Source organism: Oryx dammah, unplaced genomic scaffold (genome assembly GCF_014754425.2).
Source record: "Oryx dammah isolate SB20612 unplaced genomic scaffold, SCBI_Odam_1.1 HiC_scaffold_22, whole genome shotgun sequence".
Lineage (NCBI taxonomy): Eukaryota > Metazoa > Chordata > Mammalia > Artiodactyla > Bovidae > Oryx > Oryx dammah.
Window position 1 is genome coordinate 903,689 of NW_024070206.1, and position 24,247 is coordinate 927,935.

Here is a 24,247-nt window from a genome sequence, read left to right on the forward strand (position 1 = left end):
CAGCCCCACTACAGGGATGGTTCAAAGCAGAGCTCCTTAGGAGGCTGGAAAGCCTGTCGGTGCCTGGTTTGGGTTCCACTTACTTTGCCGCCGATGAGCGGCAGCACGTGCATCTTTCCGGCCACGCTGTCCTTCACAGATGACACGATCAGGCAGGTCCCACACAGGATGACTTGGCGTCTGGTCCATCGGTTCACTGGCAAGTGCACCCTGCCCTTGCGGACACTGTACATCCCTGAGAGCTGAATCCGCTCAGAGCTGCCGGTACTGTGAGGTTTGCCTACAACAAGCACAAGCAAACAGTTTAGTCTTAAAGAAACGGGTGTTTTGCTACTCATCAGCAGAGCAGATAAATTACCTCGACAACAGAAAAGAACTACACTGAAACCATCTAAATGATAACTGAGGCTCTAATTCACAACTAAGAGAATCTGAAACCAGCAGGATACAACCATGATAAGAACTACTCTATCTACCTCCACATGTTCTTTTTAATATAAGTGAAGAAGAACTTTTCCCTTAAAACCCTAGGGAAAAAGCCATTTTAACTCGTCTGCTGTAAACCCAAGTTTTGTTTTCTGCTCTTCCCTTCACAATTTCACTTTACATTTAAAAAAGGAATGACTTCGAGATTTTAATGAATGAGAGACTTAATTTAAGTTCACTAAGAAGAAAATATTATATAGATTGATATAGAAAGATAACATTCAAGAGCTGGCATTTAATGAAACTAATCAGTTTTAACGCAAACACCCTGATATTCTTTCTCCTACAGATATTCAATGTACATGGAATATCAAGGAGATTAAAAGTGAATGACTTTTCTAGTAAGAAAATACTACTCTATAAACATAGCTAAGCCTTCAACGATAATTAATGCCAATCTAAGAAGGATGGTGTGCTGCCGTGCCTGTAAATCAGGGAGGGAGACGGACAAAGATGCATTGAGATGAAGACAGAGAACCGAGGCAGAGCTGAGGAGCCTCACTTCCCAGGTGGAGTGAGCTTGGAAGAACGACACTCAGACAAGGCCCATCGACGGAGTGGGAAAATCACCGGACTACTACGTGACGGAGTTCTCAGTACTAGACGCTGACTATTTGTCAACGAGAGCTGAAGGCCATGCTCACAGACAAACTGATGGGGGCACGTGCCCCGGAACAGCTCCCAAGCCAGGAGTGTCTTATTTATTTGGAAGTTTGCTGTAGTTGCCAAGGGCTAGCAGAAGAAACAGATTCAACAGAAACTGTATTCTTATGAATATTAAAACTGACGTAAAAGCCAAGTGGTTTTGGTAGGTGTCAAACATCTACTGGAGAAGGAAAAAGGAAGAGCAGCAATACCAAAGATAGGTTTTGAGAAAATCCAACAGCTGTTTGACCCTCTCCCAGTACATACCTGGAGTGACAGGCGACTTTGCCTTGGATACAGAATGAAGCAGGGCAAAGGCTAATAGAGTTTCGCCAAGAGAAAGCAGTGGTCATAGCAAAGACCCTCTTCCAACAACACAAGAGAAGACTCTACACATGGACATCACCAGATGGTCAACACCAAAATCAGATTGATTATATTCTTTGCAGCCAAAGATGGAGAAGCTCTATACAGTCAGCAAAAACAAGACTAGGAGCTGACTGTGGCTCAGATCATGAACTCCTTATTACCAAATTCAGACTTAAATTGAAGAAAGTAGGGAAAACCACTAGACCATTCAGGTATGACCTAAATCAAATCTGTTACGATTATACAGTGGAAGTGACAAATAGATTCAAAGGATTAGATCTGATAGAGTCCCTGAAGAACTATGGACGGGGGTTCCCGACACTGTATAGGAGGCAGGGATCAAGACCAACCCCAAGAAAAAGAAATGCAAAAAGGCAAAGTGGCTGTCTGAGGAGGCCTTACAAATAGCTGTGAAAAGAGGCAAAGGAGAAAAGGAAAAGATATACCCATTTGAATGCAGAGTTCCAAAGAATAGCAAGGAGAGATAAGAAAGTCTTCCTCAGTGATCAATGCAAAGAAATAGAGGAAAATAATAGAATGGGCAAGACTAGAGATCTCTTCAAGAAAATTAGAGATACCAAGGGAACATTTCATGCAAAGATGGACTCAATAAAGGACAGAAATGGTATGGACCTAACAGAAGCAGAAGATATTAAGAAGTGGGGGCAAGAATATACAGAAAAACTGTACAAAAAAGATCTTCACGACCAAGATAATCATGATGGTGCGATCACTCACCTAGAGCCAGACATCTTGGAATGTGAAGTCAAGTGGGCCTTAGGAAGCACCACTATGAACAAAGCTAGTGGAGGTGATGGAATACCAAATACCAGTTGAGCTATTTCAAATTCTGAAAGATGATGCTGTGAAAGTGCTGCATTTAATATGCCAGCAAATTTGGAAAACTCAGCAGTGGCCACAGGACTGGAAAAGGTCGATTTTCATTGTAATCCCAAAGAACGGCAATGCCAAAGAATGCTCAAACTACCACAAAATTGCACTCATCTCACACTAGCAAAGTAGTGCTCAAAATTCTCCAAGCCAGGCTTCAATACTATGTGAACCGTGAACTTCCTGATGTTCAAGCTGGATTTAGAAAAGGCAGAGGAACCAGAGATCAAATTGCCAACATCCACTGGATCATAGAAAAAGCAAGGAAGTTCCAGAAAAACATCCACTTCTGCTTTACTGACTACACCAAAGCCTCTGACTGTGTGGATCACAACAAACTGTGGAAAATTCTTAAAGAGATGGGAATACCAGACCACCTGACCTGCCTCTTGAGAAATCTGTATGCAGGTCAGGAAGCAACAGTTAGAACTGGACATGGAACAACAGACTGGTTCCAAATAGGAAAAGGAGTACGTCAAGGCTGTATATTGTCACCCTGCTTATTTAAATTTAACTTATATGTAGAGTACATCATGAGAAACGCTGGGGTGAATGAAGCACAAGCTGGAATCAAGATTGCCGGGAGAAATATCCATAACCTTAGATATGCAGATGACACCACCCTTATGGCAGAAAGTGAAGAGGAACTAAAGAGCCTCTTGATGAAAGGGAAAGAGGACAGTGAGAAACTTGGCTTAAAACTCAACATTCAGAAAATGAAGATCATGGCATCTGGTCCCATCACTTCATGGCAAATAGATGGGGAAACAATGGAAACAGTGACAGATTTTATTTTGGGGGGCTCAAAAGTCACTGCAGATGGTGATTGTAGCCATGAAATTAAAAGATGCTTACTCCTTGGAAGAAAAGTTATGACCAACCTAGATAGCATATTCAAAAGCAGAGACATTACTTTGCCAACAAAGGTCCTTCTAGTCAAGGCTATGGTTTTTCCAGTGGTCATGTATGGATGTGAGAGTTGGACTATAAAGAAAGCTGAGCACCAAAGAATTTATGCTTTTGAAATGTGGTATTGGAGAGTTCTCTTGAGAGTCCCTTGGACTGCAAGGAGATCCAACCAGTCCATCCTAAAGGAAATCAGTCCTGAGTGTTCATTGGAAGGACTGATGCTGAAGCTCGAATACTCTGGCCACCTGATGCGAAGAACTGACTCTTTGGAAAAGACCTTGATGTTGGGAAAGATTGAAGGCAGGAGGAGAAGGGGATAACAGAGGGTGAGATGGTTGGATGGCATCACCGACTCGGACATGAGTTCAAGCAAGCTCCCGGAGTTAGTGATGGACAGGGAAGCCTAGCGTGTTGCAGTCCATGGGGTTGCAAAGAGTCAGACACAAGTGAGCGACTGAACTGAATACATACCTTTGGGCAGAAATGTTTGCAAATAACAAAACCAGATTTGAATTTCACTTCCTCTTTCTCCCAGTATATCAGAGTGCTTTATAAAATACATACTGTATACAACATGAATTTCCTGGCATTGGGCGAGAATGAAGTCTAAAAGGGGTTCAGCTTTTTGAAGTCTGGCCTAGTAAACAACTGCACAGCTAGCATCCTCTGTGGAGAGCTCCACTGAGTTGCCTGTCTACCCAATGGTGACGTTCCCACAATGGGATAGGAAGCCCAGGAGACTCCAGACTAGATGCGACTTGGCAGAGCCTGCCAGCAGTGGCTCTGCCCACAGCCACCCACTTGCTTGATCTGCTAAGTCCACTGAGCCTCAGACAGAAAGACGCCCCGGTTCCCAGTCAGTGCCGCTTTCCCCAGGACAATCTCCTCCTCAGGGAAGGGGGACAGAAGCAGAGACTCAGAAGAGATGGAGAGGCCTGTGCAAGGCCACAAATGAGAGACACCAGGCCACCGGATTCCCCACATCTGATTTCCGTGAGTGTAATACACTAACATTCTCTAACAAGGGAGCTGCTGTAAATACTTGCACACCACACACACACGAGTACAGAAAAACAGGCGTTTTGCTGAGCCACATCTGAGTATGGATGCAAGGACACTCCTTAGCCTGTCACGCGCCTACAGACCTGTGAGGAATTACACTGAAGAAAAAGAGGACAGCGGTACATAAGGAGCAGTCCTTCAGTTCTCCAACTCCACAAAGATCCTAAAAAAAGCCCCAGAGCAAATAGAGAGGACTAGAAAGTCCCCGGTAGAGAGGACCGAGGCTGGAAGCGGTGCCATGAGAGAAAAGCATGGGATATCAACAGGACTGGCTTTTTACTCCTCCCTTAGAAAAATCCCCCAGGGGCCTGAACAGTCCTGGAAGCTAACAAGGTTAGTCTGTCCCAGGAAAACCCTAACACCCCAGTCTGAATCAAACCCCTCTCGTCTGCTCTGGATTTAAATGTCCTTGCTGGCTGCTCTCTCTTGCCAGGTGCCCCCAGCTCAGGCGCGCCCTCAGAACAAGGCTGTGTGTCACCCGGGCTCTGATGAACCCGGAGCAGAGCGAGTGACTGACAGCTCGGCAGTCAGCCCCGGGCACAGCCCTTTGCGTCAGACTTCCTTATTCTATGACGCAAGAAATTATTGTAGCTCTGTCAATTCTGAAATTTCTCAAATCACAGGCATTCAAATTGTCCTATGCTCTAATAAATATTCACAACACACAAGCAACCAAAGTCCATCAATTTAAAGCTGGAGCCATTGTTACAGCCCCTCCTTCAGAAATATTCTCCAGATTTAAGGCATCTCTTGCATGATCTGAGAGGAAAGATGGGCAGCGAGAACAAGTGTCTCAAGCTGAGAGAGAAAGCTGACCACAGCGCAAAGATTTAAAACATCCTTTTCCTCTCTGATCACTTGGCAGATGGCAGTTTGATAAGATGTGACATGAACACACCTATAAATGAGCTAAACAACGAGCGCCACGACGGTGATTGGGCTTCTCAGTGTCGACTTCCAGACCTGGCATCTTATTTTTTCTGGTCTTTGTTTGTTTTTTGCTTTTTTGCAGGGAGCAGGTATTTAATTTCAATTTCAACTTTATACTAGAGTTTGGACTATGTTATTCCATTATCTAGTTATTCTTGAGTTAACGTTGGTAGTCTGACCTTTTAAAGCCTTGCTCATTTCATTTTTCATATAGTTGACATGAAGTCCACAATAGTTTCTTATACTTTTAATATTAATAAAAATTTGTAATTATCACCTCTCTCATTCCTGATATTGGTAGCATGACTTTTTTTTCCTCTTCTGTAAATAAGCTCATTTGTATTTAAGATATCACGTAAGCATTATCCTATGATTTTGTCCTTCTCTGCCTGGCTTACTTCTCTTAGTCTGATAATCTTCAGGTCCACCCAGGTGACTGCAAATGGCATTACCTCACTCTTTTTATGGCTGAGGAATACTCCATTGGCAAATGCACATATACACCACATCTTCTTCATTCATCCGTTGATGGACGTTTGGGTTGCTTACATGTCTTGGCTATCGTAAACAGTTCTGCAATGAACACTGGGGTGAGTGTATCTTTTCAAATTATGGTTTTCTCTGGATATATGCCCAGGAGTGGGATTGCAGGATTCCATGGTAATGCTGTTTTTAGTTTTTTAAAGAACTGCCATACTATTCTCCTTAGTGGTTCCACCAATTTACATTCCCATCGACAGTGCAGGAGAGTTCCTTTTTTCCCACAACCTTTCCAGCATTTACTACTTGTGGAATCTCTGATGATGGCCATTCTGACCGGAGGGAGGTGGTACTTCACTACAGTTTTGATTTGCACTTTTCTAACAATTATTGATGCTCAGCACTGTCTCATGTGCCTGCTGGCCGTCTGTATGTCTTCTTTGGAGAAATGTCTGTTTAGGTCTTCTGCCCATACTGAGTTGTATAAGCTGTGTGTAAACTTTGGAAATTAATCCCTTTCAATCCACAGTGTTTGCAAATATCTTCTCCCATTCTGCAGGCTGCCATTTTGTTTGTTTCTGGTTTCCTTCACCGTGCAAAAGCTTTTGTGATTTATTAGGCCCCATTTGTTTATTTTTGTTTTTACTTCCATTAGTTTAGGAGACATAAACTTTTATCAGTCTGATTACATTACCAATTTTATCAAACATCACAAAAAAACAGGTTTTGGTTTCATTCTCTATTGTTTTTCTGTTGATGGTTTCATTTATTTCTGTTCTTATGATTCTTGTTTCTCTTACTAATTTTAGGATTAATTTTTACTTATTTTCTATTTTCTGAACGTGGAAGCTGAGGTCATTTTTCCTTTTCTTAATATACACATTTAAATGCTATAAACTTCCATCTAAGTACTGCTTTAACTGCATTCCACAATTCTGGCAAGCTGTGGTTTCAGGTTCACTAATCTTTTCTTTGGCAGTGTTTAATCTACTGTTAAGTCTATCCAGGGTACTTTTCACCTCTAAGTTCGATTTGGGTACATGTGGACACACACACTTATATACACATACAAACACACGAAAGATGTGGATACATCTTCTATGTCACTCCTGATTCTGCTTTATCTTCGTGAAGATATGAAACATAATTACAATGGCTGCTTAAATGCACCTGCCAACTAATTCTATCATCTGTACCATTTCTGTGTCAGCTTTATTGTTTTCTCTGATGGGTCCTATTTTCCTGCTTCTTCGCACACCTGGTCACTTCGTTTGTAAGCTAGTCATTATGAATTTTATCTTGTTGAAAACTGGATATTCTTTTATCTTTATGAATATGATGGAGTTTTGTTCTAGGATACAATTAAGTTAGCTGAAAACACTTTGCCTCTTACAAGGCTTGCTTTCTGGGATTTGCCATATTAGACCTGAGCCATCTTAAGTCAGGAATTCTAATGACAGTATCAGCCAGCAACCCTTCTGAACGGTACGGCTCTCTCTGGGCCTGGCGCCAGGGGAGCGTCGGGCTTTAGCCCCCTGCTCTTCCGCAGTGGTTTTCAGCCCCAGCCTCACAGTTTCTTCCTCACACACGATGGGTCAGCACGAAGCTGAAGACTCAGTGACGACTCCCCGCACATCTCCAGGACTGAGCGGCTCTTTTCCCTCCAGCACCTCACTCGTTATACTCAAAACTGTGTAGCCTCAATGGACTCCCAGCTGCCTCCTGAACGCGGGGTCAATACCAGGTTCTGCCTGGGTTCCTCCTCCCTGCAACTGAAGCCTGACCGCTCTCCCACCCTCAGTAAGAGGGCATCCTTGGAGGCCTGTTTCCATCCATTTTGCTTCTCTCAAGGTGCATGTGTTGTGGGGTTTTGCGTCCTTTGCTGTCTGATGCTCAGTGTCTGAAAGCTGATTCATATATTTCACCTGGTTTTTAGTGGTTTCTTTCTTTTAGGTTAAAGAGTAAATGCAGTCTCTGTTACTCCATGTTGGCTGGAACAAAGTGCCATATAGTTAAATTTAACTCTCTCAAACACCTACCATTCACTTTCACAGATTATACAAGTATGTTTAACATATTTTCTTGAAGGTGTGGGTTCTCAATATATTACTATATTCAGAAATTCAGAGAATCCTCTGGGACCAATGGACTAGAAGAGCTATCTGCTCTTGTCTAAAAACACCTCCGAGCTCCAGCATTACCATAGTTCTTTGGCTCTTCTTTTCCAATAGAGTATATAACGAACTTGTAGTTTATTACCTTACTTTACAATCAATCCTAAAACAAAAGGCTGAAAGCTAGCGTTCTACCCTTCTTCAAAGTAAAGGACTAAGCCTTGTGCTAAGTCTGTTCCTCCACTCAGAGGTCTGTCCTCCTCGACTTCCGCATTTAAAAGTATTAATCTAAGTAGTCTGGGCTTCCCAACGGGTCACTTCTGGTTAGGCGGGGTATCATTATACTACCTTTGAAAAACAAATGTAAAAAGAATAACTCTCTGCACTGTCACAAATATGGGAACTCAGCTGCTGTGTGGAGAAGGCGACGGCATCCCACTCCAGTACTCTTGCCTGGAAAATCCCATGGACGGAAAAGCCTGGTAGGCTACAGTCCATGGGGTTGCGAAGAGTCGGACATGACTCAGTGACCTCACTTTCACTTTTCATTTTCATGCATTGGAGAAGGAAACGGCAACCCACTCCTGTGTTCTTGCCTGGAGGATCCCAGGGACGGGGCAGCCTGGTGGGCTGCCGTCTATGGGGTCGCACAGAGTCGGACACGACTGAAGCGACTTAGCAGCAGCAGCAGCCGTGAGCAGGGGCTGCTCTGCAGCTGCAGAGAGGGGGCTCCTTGTGCTGCGGAGCATAGGCTCAGGAGCTCAGGCTCAGGGCATAGCCCCTCCCCAGCATGTGGGATCTTCCCAGACCAGGGGTCCAACTCATGTCCCCTGCATTAGCAAACGGATTCCCAACCTCTGGACCACCAGGTGAGTCCAGTAGGGAATTCTGTTAAATAAATAAACAAATATGATTCGAAGAGCAGTACTTAGAGAAAACGAGCCACAGTCTCGCTGGCGCAACACTGCTTTCAGTCATGCCCCACCCTGCTTCCTCATGGACTGCAGCCCACCAGACTCCTCTGCCCATGTGGTTCTCCAGGCAAGAGCACTGGAGTGGGCTGCCACTTCCTCCTCCAGGGGGTCTTCCTGACCCAGGGATGGAACCCACGTCTCCTATGTCTCCTGCCTGGGCCAGCGGGCTCTTTACCACTAGAGCCAGCTGGGAAGCCCAACAGTCTGTTCCGCCACAATATGTCTCATTAATAGTAATTAAGTCACATATTGGCTTCCTAGGAGGCACTATGGTGAAAATCCACCTGCCCATGCAGGAGACACTAGAGACGTGGGTTCGATCCCTGGGTCGGGAAGATGCCCTGGCAACCCACTCCAGTATTCTTGCCTGGAAATCCCACGGACAGGGAAGCTTGGACTGGCAGGCTACAGTCCATGGGGTCACAATCAATCAGACGTGACTTAGCAACTAAACAACAGCTCACACAGACGGGAATGAAGTCAGCATGGTACGAACAGCATTCGTCCACAAGGATTTACAGTAGGCAACGGGATCCCGAATACTGGGAGTGGAATTATAACTTCCAAAAACAGAGGAAAAAGCCCACAGCAAATTCAGTCTCAATGCCCACAAGCCAACATTTCTACTCTTACGTTACTGTGCTTTTTAAAAATATATATATATATATTCCCTAAGGTAAGGATCGGACTTCCCTGGTGGCTCAGACGGTGAAGCGTCTGTCTACAATGTGAGAGACCCGGGTTCAATCTCTGGGTTGGGAAGATCCCCTGGAGAAGGAAATGGCAATCCACTCCAGGACTATTGCCTGGAAAATCCCACGGACAGAGGAGCCTGGTGGGCTGCAGTCCAGGCGGTCACAAAGAGTCGGACACAACTGAGCGACTTCAGTTTCACTAAGGTAAGGATGAGATGGCTGGATGGCATCACTGACTCGATGGATGTGAGTCTGAGTGAACTCCAGGAGTTGGTAATGGACAGGCCTGGCGTGCTGTGATTCATGGGGTCGCAGAGTCGGACACAACTGAACTGAAATGAAGGTAACTCAACTTCCAGACACAGTAAGAGACCAGTCTAGATTGTCCAGGTTATCTCCTGAGGTATCCATTATTATTTCTGTTAGTATTTTGGTTATAAAGATGCTTGGACTTAAAGTCCTACCTCTCTTGAGTTCTATTTTCCCATAAACCCACTTAATTTTCAACTCTGGAAAACATGAGAAGTTTTAGGAACAGATATAGCAGTGGAAACACCTGCTTTAACTAGGAGACTGCTGAACATCATAGAAATTACTGCAAATTTGGCCGTTACCAAGTACACGTCTTTGCCAAATATTAATATATTCCAATGCCTCTCATTGTGGTAGTTTAAAAGTATGTTCACCAATTTTTAAAAATTATCCCCCCTTCAAAGGTGGAGCCCAACGCCATTCCCTCTGCTGTGGGCTGCACTCAGTGCCTCGCTTCTAACAAACAGAATGCAGCCAACTCAATGACTGCCGCAACTTCTGAAGAGTGAAAAGTCAAAGACTTAGTCTCTCAGGCACGCCCAGCTCTTTTCAACCCTATGGACTGTAGTCCACGGAATTTTCCAGGCAAGAATACTGGAGTGGGTTGCCAATTTTCTCCTCCAGGGGATCTTCCCGACCCAGGGATTGAACCTGGGTCTCCTGAATTGCAGGCAGATTCTTTATCCTGAGCCACTGGTGATTTCTGAAACCAGGTCATAAAAGGCACACAGCTTCCACCCTTCCTCCTCTAGCATTACTCTCTCTCAAGAAGCCAGCTGCCATGTCATGAGGACACTCAGGGAACCCCATGAAAAACCAACCAGGTGAGGAACTAAACCTTCCTGCCAACAGCCAATAAGGAGCTGAGGCCTCCTCTGCAGCCACGTGAGCAAGCTACACCGGAAAGACCCTCCAGTCCTGGTCAAGCCAGAGAATCTGCCGCCAGGACACCTTGGCTGCAGTCTTCACAATAACGTGGCCAGAATGAGACAGCTGAGCCACTCCAGAATTCCTGACTCAGAAATTACGAGACCATGCACGTGTGCAGTTTTAAGCCACTGAGTTTCGAGGCAAAACTAAAACAACCGTACTGTGCTAGCTTCAATTAGTTCTACTTACCTAAACATAGTGAAACATTAATAGCCTACACTTCCCTAAAATAATCTACAAAAATATTTACAGAATGTTGTGTAACTTAGTGGAGCTTCCCCGGTGGCTCGGCGGTAAAGAACCTGCCTGCTAATATAGGAGACACAAGTTCGGTCCCAGCAATGGGAAGATTCCCTGGAGAAAGAAATAGCAACCCACTCCAGTATTCCTGCCTGGAAAAATCCCATGAACAGAGGAGCCTGGTAGGCTATAGCTTACGGGGTCGCAAAGATCAGACATGACTTAGCAACTGACCTCACATGAGCACATATAACTTACAAGGGTCGTGTAACCAAAACAGTCAAAAGAAAGAAGGAGAACAGCACGTGAAGCAATCACAATTCCCAAAACTTTGGAGATCGAAAGTATTCATGATAATGTTGTTCTGTCACTCGGTCATGTTTGACTCTTTGCAACCCCATGGACTGTAGCCAGCCAGGCTCCTCTGTCCATGGGATTTCCTAGGCAAGAACACTGGAGAGGGCTGCCGCTTCCTTCTCCAGGAGATGTTCCTGATCCGGGAATAGAACCCAGGTCTCCTGCAACGGCACGGTAACACAGCACCAAAAAGTAAGGGTTGGTGGAAGAATTTACCACGTCCCTAGAGCTGAAAGTGGGCAGGAGAGAATTTACCACATCCCTAGGGCTGAAAGTGAGGAATGAATTTACCACGTCCCTAGAGCTGAAAGTGGGCAGGAATGACTCAGAGCATTCAGCTCTCACCTCACCTTCTCTATCTTCAGAGCTAAGACCCACTAAACTCTGAAGAGTCCTTCTTGTTGCATATAAATCCTTACACCCTTCTTGACCACCTGCAGTGTCAGAAAGACTGGATTAAATTACCTGCCCAGGCTCATTTCAAGAGTGGGCAGAAGGATTTAGATGACCTTATAACAAGGTCCAGAGACCTCTCTCTGAACTGGCAGCTGGGAATTTTGTGAGCTAAAAATCTAAGCAAGCTCAGCAAGGTACGCTAGCAGCAGCTTTGAAGTAGAATCAAGACTAGTTGCTTTTAGCTAATGGAAATGACAGCCAGCTGCTAAATGAATTCAAGGAGCATTCATTTATGCATCAGATCAAAATATACAAAGTCAACTGCCCAGTAAATCTTGCTTCTTACTGACAGCTACTCAATCTGATTAGGTTTATTTATATCTCCCAAATTAGGGTAGACCCTTACCCTCGAGAAATGCCATGCCATGAACCTTTCTCTAATCTCTAAGTTCTTGGCTACCACTAGAGTTTATATCGTTTCCCCTCTAACAGTCATGAAAACAGTGCCTGGAAAACATGTGCTGGCCCCTCACACTCTTAGAGACTATGTAAACACAGGCCCAAAGTAATTGAGGAAAAAAAACATCCATCAAAGCAAATTCTAATATAAACTACAAAATTAGCTAGTACAAGTTGCCATGAATTTTTAAAATTTGAAGAATCAATGGAACTATGAAAACAAAGGAATGAACTATGAGTACACATTGTGTGTGACGCACGTTGTTGTTCAGTCGCTGATGCCTGGCTCTTTGCAATCCCAAGGACTGTAGCACACCAGGATCCTTTGTCCTCCACTATCTCCAAGAGTTTGCTCAATTTCAAGTCCATAAGAGTCAGATGAGTCTACTGATAAGTTGCTTCAGTCGTGTCCGACTCTGTACGACCCCATAGACGGCAGCCCACCAGGCTCCCCCGTCCCTGGGATTCTCCAGGCAAGAACACTGGAGTGGGTTGCCATTTCCTTCTCCAATGCATGAAAGTGAAAAGTCAAAGTGAAGTCGCTCAGTTGTGTCCAACTCTTAGCCACCCCATGGACTGCAGCCTACCAGGCTCCTCCGTCCATGGGATTTTCCAGGCAAGAGTACTGGAGTGGGGTGCCATTGCCTTCTCTGCAGATGAGTCTAGTATATACCAAATGACATTAATAAAATACCAAAGCAACTGCTGCATGAAGACAAGCTACAGCAGAGGGCCTCAGACTTCAGCACACACCAAACCACCAGGATGATCACTGGATCATCGAAAAAGCAAGAGAGTTCCAGAAAAACGTCTACTTCTGCTTTATTGACTATGCCAAAGCCTCTGACTGTGTGGATCACAACAAACTGTGAAAAATTCTGAAAGAGATGGGAATACCAGACCACCTGACCTGCCTCCTGAGAAATCTGTATGCAGGTCAAGAAGCAACAGTTAGAACTGGACATAGAATAACAGACTGGTTCCAAATCGGGAAAGAAGTACATCAAGGCTGCATATTGTCACTCTGCTTACTTAACTTATATGCAGAGTACATCATGAGAAACGCTGGACTGGATAAAGCACACGCTGGAATCAAGATTGCTGGGAGAAAGATGATACCACCCTTATGGCAGAAAGTAAAGAACTAAAGAGCCTCTTGATGAAAGTTAAAGAGGAGAGTGAAAAACTTGGCTTAAAACTCAACATTTAGAAAACGAAGATCATGGCATCTGGTCCCATCACTTCATGGCAAATAGATGGGAAACAGTGGAAACAGTGACAGACTTTATTTTCTTGGGTTCCAAAATCACTGCAGATGGTGACTGCAGCCATGAAATTAGAAGACGCTTGCTCCTTGGAAGGAAAGTTATGACCAACCTAGATGGCATATTAAAAAAGCATAGACATTACTTTGGCAACAAAGGTCCATCTAGTCAAGGCTATGGTTTTTCCAGTGGTCATCTATGGATGTGAGAGTTGGACTATAAAGAAAGCTGAGCACCAAAGAATTGATGCTTTTGAACTGTGGCGTTGGAGAAGACTCTTGAGTGTTTCTTAGACAGCAAGGAGATCTAACTAGTTCATCCTAAAGGAAATCAGTCCTCAATAGTCATTGGAAGGACTGATGCTGAAGCTGAAGCACCAATACTTCGGCCTCCTTGATGTGAAGAACTGACTCACTGGAAAAGACCCTGATCCTGGGAAAGATTGAAGGCGGGAGGAGAAGGGGACGACAGAGGATGAGATGGTTGGATGGCATCACCGACTCACTGGACATGAATTTGAGTAAACTCTGGGAGTTGGGGGTGGACAGGGAGGCCTGGTTTGCTGCAGTCCATGGGGTTGCAAAGAGTCGGACATGACTGAGGGACTGAACTGAACCCACCAGGAACACCTCGCTATACACAGACTGCGAGCCTCCACCACCCAGAATTTCTGACTCAGTAATTCTGGGTAGGGGTATGAGATTTTGCTGGTGCTGCAGGTCTGAGCACCACAACTCCAAACCCACTGAGTTCCGCTTTCAGGCTGCCAATGTCTTTTTGAGCTGGTGGATCATCAGCATGTGGCTGATCAGCACTGAGGAAGCAGGTGAGTGACTCTGGGGAGATGAGACAGACAGCCGGGACGAGCAGGGCTGCCTCCTAACTGCCCCCTTCCTTCCCACATCTCTGTCCTCACTCGGAACTAGACTCATTCCCGGCATCTTTAAAGCTCCCTCCCTCCATCTTCACAGTTGTTCTCAGTGGTCTCAGTGTCTGAGGCTCACGTCTCTTCTTGGGACGTGTATTTAGAGAAGCTAGTTTTTTCAAATGTAGGTTTCATTACAATTTTGCATTCGTAGGGACTCTAACCCTTTGCTGCTGTATGAGCGTCTTCAGCTCACTTCCAGGAGCCCTCGATGGCTAGCTGGTGTGGTCTCCTCTTAGTAACTTCGCATCTGACAAAAATCACATTTGAAAAACTTCATCAAATCAACCTGCACCTGTGAGCTCCACGTCTTCACCATCTGTCACTTCCCAGAAGCGGCAGTCTCATCTTTCTTGCGATGATCAGACCAAACCAAGAGCCTTTTCAACATTCTCCTGCGTTTTCTTTCTCATTTGATGAGCATTCCCCACCCACCCGCCTTGGTTAGAACAATCACTGAAACAGTGTCATTAACTTTTTGTTGCCATTTCCACCCCAGTGAACGGTAGACTTGCTTGGGTCCATAGGTTTGTTAAGCTTTTGACCACATTTGACATTCTTAAATTACCTACAACTTCTACTTTCTGGCTGAAAAAAAAAAGATCGCTTTGGTAGACTTCCAGACTTTCATCACCTGCTTTCTCAGCTGCCTTGCTCTTTGTGGTGCCTCACAAAGAATAACAGCATAAGGCACCAGCATTAAAGCATAAAACACCATTTGTGACGAGAAGCAGCTGAACTTTGCTGAAATGACCAAGCTGGGCAGCAGGCCTCAAGCTCGATTCAAATTTGCATCAAAAAATTACGAATTACTATATATCATGAGGTTTTAGAGGCCTCAGGAATAACTAGATCTTAAATCTGAGAATGCCTAAATCCAGTATCCACTCTCAAAAGAATAAACAACACACTCACTCCCTCCTGGAGACACAAATTGTGACTTGTGTCAGAGGTGGCGTAGACTGCTGCGGGCGTGGAAATCAGGGTGATGAAGCTAGACAGCTCCGCAGCTCCAGCTGAACCAAGTCTTCACTGTGCGACGCTTTATTAGGAAGTGCTGGAACATTCCAGCCAGGCACACACATGCATAAGCAAATACTAAAATAAAAATTCTAAAGTCCAGCATGAACAATGTTTGGATAATCCACATTATTCCTCTCTAAGACATAGTAAAAAAACAAACACTATTTCAGTTTACTCTGTTTAGAAGAATAGAATTCAGCCAAGATGCCTTGACAGGGTTACAAAGAACGTCTACACAGCCACATTAAGACACAATGTGATTCAAAAATCTTTTCCACAATGGTTCTCTCTGAGAGATGGGGTTAGACTTCACTTTTCATTTTATAATACATACTGACAATGTATAATTTGACTTTTACAAATAAAAACAAGGATTTCAAGAGCAAAAAAATTTCCTGAAAACCTTATTTTCCACTCCTCTACCGTGTTAGATAACATTCATTTGACTTCCTACCCTTTTTCCTACAAGGCTGATTACGTCAGAAGATGTTAAATCTAGATTCAGGAGTTCTAAAACTGCCCTTAAACAACAACAAACATCAGAAATGTCTAACACTCAGCCACATTCCAAACAGATGACTATTCCTCAACTTATAAGAAATCTCTTAAAAAATTATAAAACCTCCCACAATTAGCCCATTTCTACAATTTACTTATAGGAAACTTCAAGATATTTATTTTGAACTTTCTCAGAATCACACATACAATCCACTACATTTCCACTTAAGTTTTTCCAATTATTATTTTAAGCACAGCTCTACTATGAAAAGTTTAACAGAAAGGGGGATTAAAAACAAGAAAGTAAACATAATCCCAATTTCTCCACAGTATTATAAAGATTTTGGTGAATTTTTTCAGTTCTTTTTTTAAATCTGAATCGGATACATACTTATAACATGCACAGCATTTTACGTCCTGCTGTACTTAGCCTCCTCAAATTATATATATACTCTCCCAAGTTCTCAGCCTTTCTGTCTAAAAGACTTGCAAGATAGTCCATATACTGTTATTTGTTTACTCATTTCTTCATTATTGATGATTGTTTCTGAATTTTCATTCTATGAACTGCTAAATCAAAGTGCAGGACTTGTGTTTTTTATGACTCCTAACCCCTCTTCAATTTTACCAATTCTTCCCAGCCAGCAACTCTATATCAGCTATAAATCAAAACAAGCAAAAATAAGCATGCCTCTATTTTCCCCAAAGAAATGAATAACTTTTCCAGAAATCCTAAGAACATGTCAGAAAAAAACCAGCCCACTAAGCCATGTTATTAATAAAAATGAACCCACATCCACTACCCACAATGAAAGCAGGTTTCACACCGTTGATACCTGTAGTTGTGTTTGACTAAGAAATGTGAAGTCACTACTTTTCAAAGAAGGGTTAAAATAAAATTAACTTAAAAAAAAAAAACACAACCCTGTAATTTATGGGAAAAACACTTTTGTATCTGTACACAGACAAATACGGTAGCATTCTAATTTCATGTAGGACTCCATACTGTTTTTCCTTTCTGCTCCCAACCCCATAAAAGAACAGCTTTTCATCAAACAGGAAAAGTTACAGGGAACCGTTACTCTACCGTAAGTTATTTGCTGATTGTAACTTTAAAAAAGCAGCAAAACCCTAGCAATGGGTAAAAAAGAGCATTTCCATATAACTACACTGAGAAGGAAACAGCTGTAATTGACGAGCATGAATTTTACCATGCTTGCTATTGTAAAAGCTATTTATTAAGTCTTTCAGATCTAAAATTCTGATTTAATTCCTTGGTAACTAAATAATTTATTCTTCTTAGTAATCCTTAGTTAATTCTTCTAACTTTCAAAGGGATCAGGAACCGCAGAACTTCAGTTGTCCTGGGATTCGGAGTTCCTTCAACTACCACATCCCTTGGCTTGGAGATCCCAGTGTAGCCCAGACACGTAACACACGCCTCCTAGGTGTGGCTTTTCACAGCGTGCAGGTCCAAAGCCCAGCGCAGCATGTGGAATTACCTAAGGGTTCAACAAGCACCTGCTGCATAAGCAAAATCGCTCCAACGTCTGGGCAAAAGCAAGCAGCCCGTTCTCAACATACCTGGAAAATTACAAAAACTATATGGTACCCCACTCCAGTACTCTTGCCTGGAAAATCCCATGGACAAAGGAGCCTGGTGGGCTGCAGTCCATAGGGTCGCTAAGAGTTGGGCACAACTGAGTGACTTCACTTTCGCTTTTCACTTTCATGCACTGGAGAAGGAAATGGCAACCCACTCCAGTATTCTTGCCTGGAGAATCCCAGAGACAGAGGAGCCTAGTGGGCTGCCGTCTATGGGGTCGCACAGAGTCGGACACGACTGAAGTGACTTAGCAGCAGCAGCGGCAACATACAATCAATGCTATGGTTTTGGGGAAAAGAAGGGATGGGAGAGGAAAGAGGTGGTTCACAATCAATTTCCCAGGCTTTAGGAATCTTGTTATATTATAAAGGAAAACATCTGCCTGGAATTATCAGCCAACTATTTCAAGCTGCTTCTCCTAGAAACATAAGGGATTTTTTTTTTTTTTTAAGGAAAAGAAATACTGTCAATGGGCAAATGTGAGGCATTCAGCTGAATTTATCACTGCATAGATACAGTTTTGAAAAAGCAGTCTGTCCTATTTTCACCATAATGTATGAGTATGATAATAAAACAACACACATATAAACATCCAAACAGAACAGCTCCAACTAAAGGATGCGTCACAGAGATGACACCAAGAAGAGAAAGAATCAGACTGGAGGGTATAGGAAGGCTTGTGTTTAAACAGGATTCATGTCCATTTATCTGTCACTTTCAGTGTCCCTGAAAATTAGAGAGCAAAATCTGCCTCCAGAACCTGCTGATAACAGGAGAGAAGTGCTTGCTAGCTCATTCTCCATACTATGAATTGGTCAGAATAAGAACCCTCGAGAAACGTGAATTTCTAGGTACTATGGAATCTCGTACCAGAAATGCAAAAGTCAGCTCTCCCTTTTCACCATGGTTTACAGAAGCGATATATTATTGTAATAGATTTATTTACAATTGTATTGCAATTCCAGGTCATACCTTTCAATCTTAAGTTACCAAAGAGAAGTTTTAATTTTAGTATGGCAACAAATTTTAAAAATTCATTACTCAAAACACCCCGGGGAGTTTGAGAGAAATGACTTAGAACATACACTGGAAACAGCGAAATCCCACATCCAAAGAAATAAAATAAAAGCGTCACGGCTACAAAATGTATTCAGATCATGTTTAAAATATGAATGTACCAAAGTGCTATCTTGTATACGCTAGCATATATCACACATGCCACTTTGGAAGAGACCGGCTGGATGTTCAACAATCCCATTTCATCTTCCTGGACACACAACCACCACATCTCTCAGCCTCTCTCGGAATTCAGGAAGAGCTACGTAACTGGTTCTGGCCGACGAACATGGCCTCCAGCTCTCCTGCAATCCCTGTGTCCCTGCGCAGGCTCCTCACCCCTGATCAGCTGGATAAAGATGGTGCAGGAAGAACTCTCTGAGGAGGCTCAAGGGGATGGGAAACCCCAAGACACAAGAAGCCCAGGTCCCTCAGTCGCTGGATCTGGAGCTGCCTGACTAGAAACACCAGTAATGGACTAGACCACAAGAACAAAAGAAATCTGCATCATGTCAAAGCGTAAGACCAGCCTAGTTGGTTGGTGCAGTAGCTAGAATTTCCCTAACACAATCATTTCTGTTGTTGTTCAGTTGCTAAGTCATGTCCGACTCTTTGTGACCCCATGGACTGCAGCACGCCAGCCTCCTCTGTCCTCTACTATCTCCCAGTTTGCTCAAATTCATGCCCTTTGAGTTGGTAATGTTATCCAACCATTTCTTCCCACCATATCCCATAAGCAAACTTCCGGAACTGGGAACCCCAACATGTACCAGTAGGTGGCTGAACTTCTGTCTTTCTTTGGAGACCCAGGGAAGAGGCTGTGACCGGTCAGCCTGCCTGTCCCAGAAGGGGCGTAACGGATGCACCCTTCTCGGTCACCGCAATGGCAGCCCGTTATCAGCAAGAGTGACTCTGAGCAGCAGCTTTAAGGTAGGTCGAGTGACTCGAAGAACAGCAAGCGATCCATCTTTCACTTCAGTGAGGTCAGTCTTGGAATCTTACACTGTGTTACCTGCCTAGGTCTGCCACAGCAAACCACCACAGGCGGGTGGCTTCAGGCAGCAGAGTCCGCCTCTTGCGGTTCTGGGGTCTGGAGCCCGGGTGCACTGCGCGCCCAAGCCTGCCTCCTCACTGCTGGTGGCAGCGCTTGACCCTCCCTGGCTGTGCAGTGCGATGCTGACCCTCAGCCCCACCGAGACGCCACCTTCTTCTCTGGGGCTCTGTGCACCCTCTTCCTCCCTCTGGGGGACACCAGTCGCTGAATAGAGTGCCCACTTTGCCGGGAGCCAGCGTGAGGAATCCCACCCGTGACAAGGTCACGAGGCAGAGGTCTGATGGGCAAGGCGAGTCAGATCTCAGGGTTCCCCCTGGAATTTCCTGAGCATGTACCCCAAAACCCAAAAATCTGTCGGCCTTTGTACTCTGCTTCTCCACTCTTCTCATATTCTCTGGAAAAAGTCAACTCAGGGCTTTAGTCCTCTGCGTTTGAAAGGGATGTTTCAGTTAGACCCCCTCTGATATCTCTATAGCTTGCCTAACAAGTTCCCCCGGACCTCTTATAGCTTGTGAATTGCTTACAGCCCCCCAACTGCGAGAGGCACAAAGCTTAAAGCATCTTAAAGATACAGAGCCTTTTCTAAAGAGCTAAAAATCTTATTTGCGACAAGTTTTCACTGTTGACTCAATGACTGCCGCCAGGCCTCCATATTCTTTATCTTGTAGGCACCTGGGAGGATGTTAATCAATGTAAACGGGATATGGAAAAAGATATATAGTAGTTTTGATGTTAGCAACACTAGACTTTTGAGTTAATTACTTTTCTTTTGTTATAAATCACTGTACTCCTTTTACTTGTTATAAATTGCTGTATCTTTGCTATGTAAGAATGTAACTTTATTTAGTCCTTTCTGAGAGTGGCACCAGACTTTGGGAAGAACAACACAAATAAGTCTCCTGGTTGACAAACCCATATCAGAAAAGGGCTGTAAAATGTAAATTGGCCCTTTTGGCCGGAAGATGATGTAAATCACCTAAGACTTGTGTATACAACTAGGGATGCAGAGAGAAAAGCCTGGTTTTGATAAGAGTCTGGGCTACTAATGCTGCATAACTTTGTATTATCCATTGATCTCTATGTACAATCAGAAAGGTATAAAATGCCTTCCTAGACAATAGAGGCCAGGCCAGTCATTGGAAGCACTGGTTTCCCCGTGTCTCCTCTTTACTCTAATTTCAGGCTGAATTCCCACCTGGGGCGTGGAGGCTCACCATGTCTACTGACTTGCCCCGGCCTCTAAGATCCACGCGAGGGGGAGCCCAAGGCGGGGCACCCCCCGATATTCGAGAGGATGCCAGTGGCCTAACGTAGACAGTGCAGGCTCCTTGTCTGGAACTTTATTGGCTTCCCACATAAAGCAAGTTATTCAGCCTCTTTTCTCCACTTAATTTGCCTACCACACTATTTCTTCTTAATCTAATCTTATATTAATAAATAAATAAGTTTTTTCCCATCGCCAACGCCGTCCCCGCTTCGAATTCCCTGGATCCACCGGGGCTGGACCCTGGCACCACTTTAGTCCAGTGAGACCTCATCTTAATTAATTACATCTGCAACAATTCTAATGTCACACTGCGAGATTTTGGGTGGACATGAATTTGGAAGGTCAGCTACTACTACACTTTTGATACCAGATCTAAAGAAATCTAATTTTCTCTGACTTTACAGCTTTTTAAATTTGAGAATTAAATACATTACTGCCTTTTTTAGCATTACGAGTATATTTTCAATATATTCAGCTTACACACAAAACTCATTTAATCATGAAGTATCACCTAAGATTAAGTAATTCGTGTTAGCAGAGCTCCAAAAAGAATGCTAGGCACAAGACAGCATTTTGACTTTTAACTGTTAAAGGCAAAATACCCCAGCCAAAACCAGTATCCTGTCTTTAAGCATTACATGCAGAAATTCAAACTGCTGAAGATATATGAAGCAGCTCACGACTCTGTTTGCAGTTGGGCGATGGGCTTGGCTGAAGCCCAGTAATCGGTACATCAGCAGACTGACGGTGTTAGCACTCCACTTCCCTCTAAGTCAAACAAACCTCATTGTTTATTTAACTGTGTTTAAGAAAAGCTCTTAGCACTCGAAGAGGACTTAAAAACCATGAAGATTAACCCTGGAGACTATCACAGTCTTAACGTATTTTTTCAATAATTTTACATACTTTTGCTGCCTATTCACAACCCCAAACACCACCAGCATCCACCAATTAAATAAACCCACTGGAGGGTGAACTGAAATGCCAGCTCGGGTGCAGAGGATGCACACGACGGTTATTACACACTAAGCAGAGCGTGGGCGTTCTGTCCCCATGAAGGCGGGGGCAGCAGTAAAGAGCCCTCCTGCCGACGTGGGAGACGTGAGAGATGGGCTCCATCCCTGGGTCGGGAGGCCCCCTGGAGGAGGACACGGCAACCCACCCCAGTGCTCTTGCTGGAGAATCAATCCCATGGACAGAGGGGCCTGGTGGGCTCTGGTCCACAGGGTCTCAAAGCATCGGACACAACCGAAATGAGTTGGCCTACAAACAGAACACACTTATTTAACCAACGTTCTGGGTAAGAAAAATCACCAAAACATAGTCCCCAACATTCAGTTACTTGGACGACATGCTGAGAAACACCAATAAAGTTTTTAATTGCTTAAATGTATTCAAGGTCATCACTACAAATCTAACGTTCTCACTTTCTTGGATCAAAAACTGTATGTACATAGAAGTAGAGCAGTCTTGCCACCCCTGTCCCCCAAACACCGCTGGTCTAACCGCTGTCATCTTTTGCCAACAACAGACTCTACCCTCTCAGTCACGGCGGCAGTCATTCGCATCCTCTGCTACGAGCTGAAATGTTTAAGCCCTACCCCTGGTCGCTGTGAATGCAACCTTATATGAAAACGGGGTCTTTGCAGATGCAATCACGTTAAGATAAGGACTAGATGTCGGACCAGAATAAGCCCTAATCCCATGACTAGAGTCCTTAAAAGAAGCTTGGACCCAGGCCCACGGAGGAACAGGGGCCATGTGTCAACAGCGGGAGAGACTGAGGGAGGCAGCTGCAAAGCCCAGGAGCCCAGGGGCTTCTGGGAACCACAGACGCTGGGAAAAGCAAGGATGAGCCCCCTCAGCCTTCCGGGAGCACTTATAGCCTCCAGAAATACGAAGGAGCAAATTTCTGCTGTGTTAAGTCACCCAGCTTGTCATCACTTGTTGTAACAGCCCCAGGAAACAGGTGCTGGCAGAGCGTCCCTCCCCCCAGAGGTTTGGGGGCAAATCTGGTCCTTGCTGCTCGTTTCTGGAGGCTCTCTTAAGAGAAAGAAAAGAGACAAGGTCATGCCGTTACCAGGACCTGGCCCAACGGCACAAGAAGAGCTGAGTAACCCAGACACGGCTCCGCAGCAGTGCGTTCCAGGGCCCTGAGCTGGCTGCGATCTGCCTTTCACCTGCAGACAACACACTGAGTCCACGGTCGAGCATGTAAGTAAAGTTCAACCAAAACCAAACCTGTGTTTCGTTCACACTGTGGGTATTGAGTTTTGGTTTCTCTCATGGATTCAGAAAGGGAAAAAAAAAATGTCTTTAACTTAATATATAGAACAAATTTCTCATGGTTTTAAATAAAGGCTAATAATAAATATATACCATTACTTTAAATACAATATCACTATTTCATTTTAAAGTGAGAATTAAGAAGGGTGAGTTGGACTGAAGGTTAGGAAACCTGAATTCTAGGGCAGGCTTTGCTACTGACTGGCTCTATGATTTTAGCTAAGCCCTTTAATCCTCTAGGCCTTTATTCTCTCAAATGGGGATAGGAAATGGGAACATCAGTGTTCTCAGTGGTCTTTTTTTTTATTATTTTATTTTACTTTACAATTCTGTATTGATTTTGCCATACATTGACATGAATCCACCACGGCTATACATGCGTTCCCAAACATGAACCCCCCTCCCACCCCCGTCCCCACAACATCTCTCTGGGTCATCACCGTGTACTAGCCCCAAGCATGCCGTATCCTGCATCAGACACAGACTGGCAATTCGATTCTTACATGATATTATACATGTTTCAATGCCATTCTCCCAAATCATCTCACCCTCTCCCTCTCCCTCTGAGTCCAAAAGTCCGCTATACACATCTGTGATGAATGGATAAGAAAGCTGTGGTACATATACACAATGGACTATTACTCAGCCATTAAAAAGAATACATTTGAATCAGTTCTGATGAGATGGATGAAACTGGAGCCGATTATACAGAGTGAAGTAAGCCAGAAAGAAAAACACCAATACAGTATACTAACACATATATATGGAATTTAGAAAGATGGCAATGATGACCCTGTATGCAGGACAGCAAAAGAGACACAGATGTGTACAGCGGACTTCTGGACTCAGTGGTCTTAAGTTCCATCTTTGCCCCAATCCAACTCCTAATGCAGCAGTGATCTATTTAGAAGGGAGTCACCTGAACAGCATGTCCCTTAAGATGCTCTCAGGGAAAGCATGCACCCACAGGCCATCAGAGGTCCTCTCTGGTACAGAGCTGCAGCTTTCTGTGAGTTAC

The 24,247-nt window shown here is 44.1% G+C and overlaps 1 protein-coding gene across 1 annotated transcript in view; it reads right to left on the reverse strand.

The window, feature by feature from the left end:
- The window catches only part of PHLPP1 (PH domain and leucine rich repeat protein phosphatase 1), a gene marked incomplete at its 5' end in the record, with an annotated part of 232,168 nt that overhangs the window by 120,036 nt on the left and 87,885 nt on the right, over positions 1-24,247 (reverse strand). Inside the window, one exon of the mRNA XM_040264212.1 lies at positions 84-280. Coding sequence (XP_040120146.1) covers positions 84-280 — 197 coding nt within the window. The remainder of the gene's footprint in view (positions 1-83; positions 281-24,247) is intronic.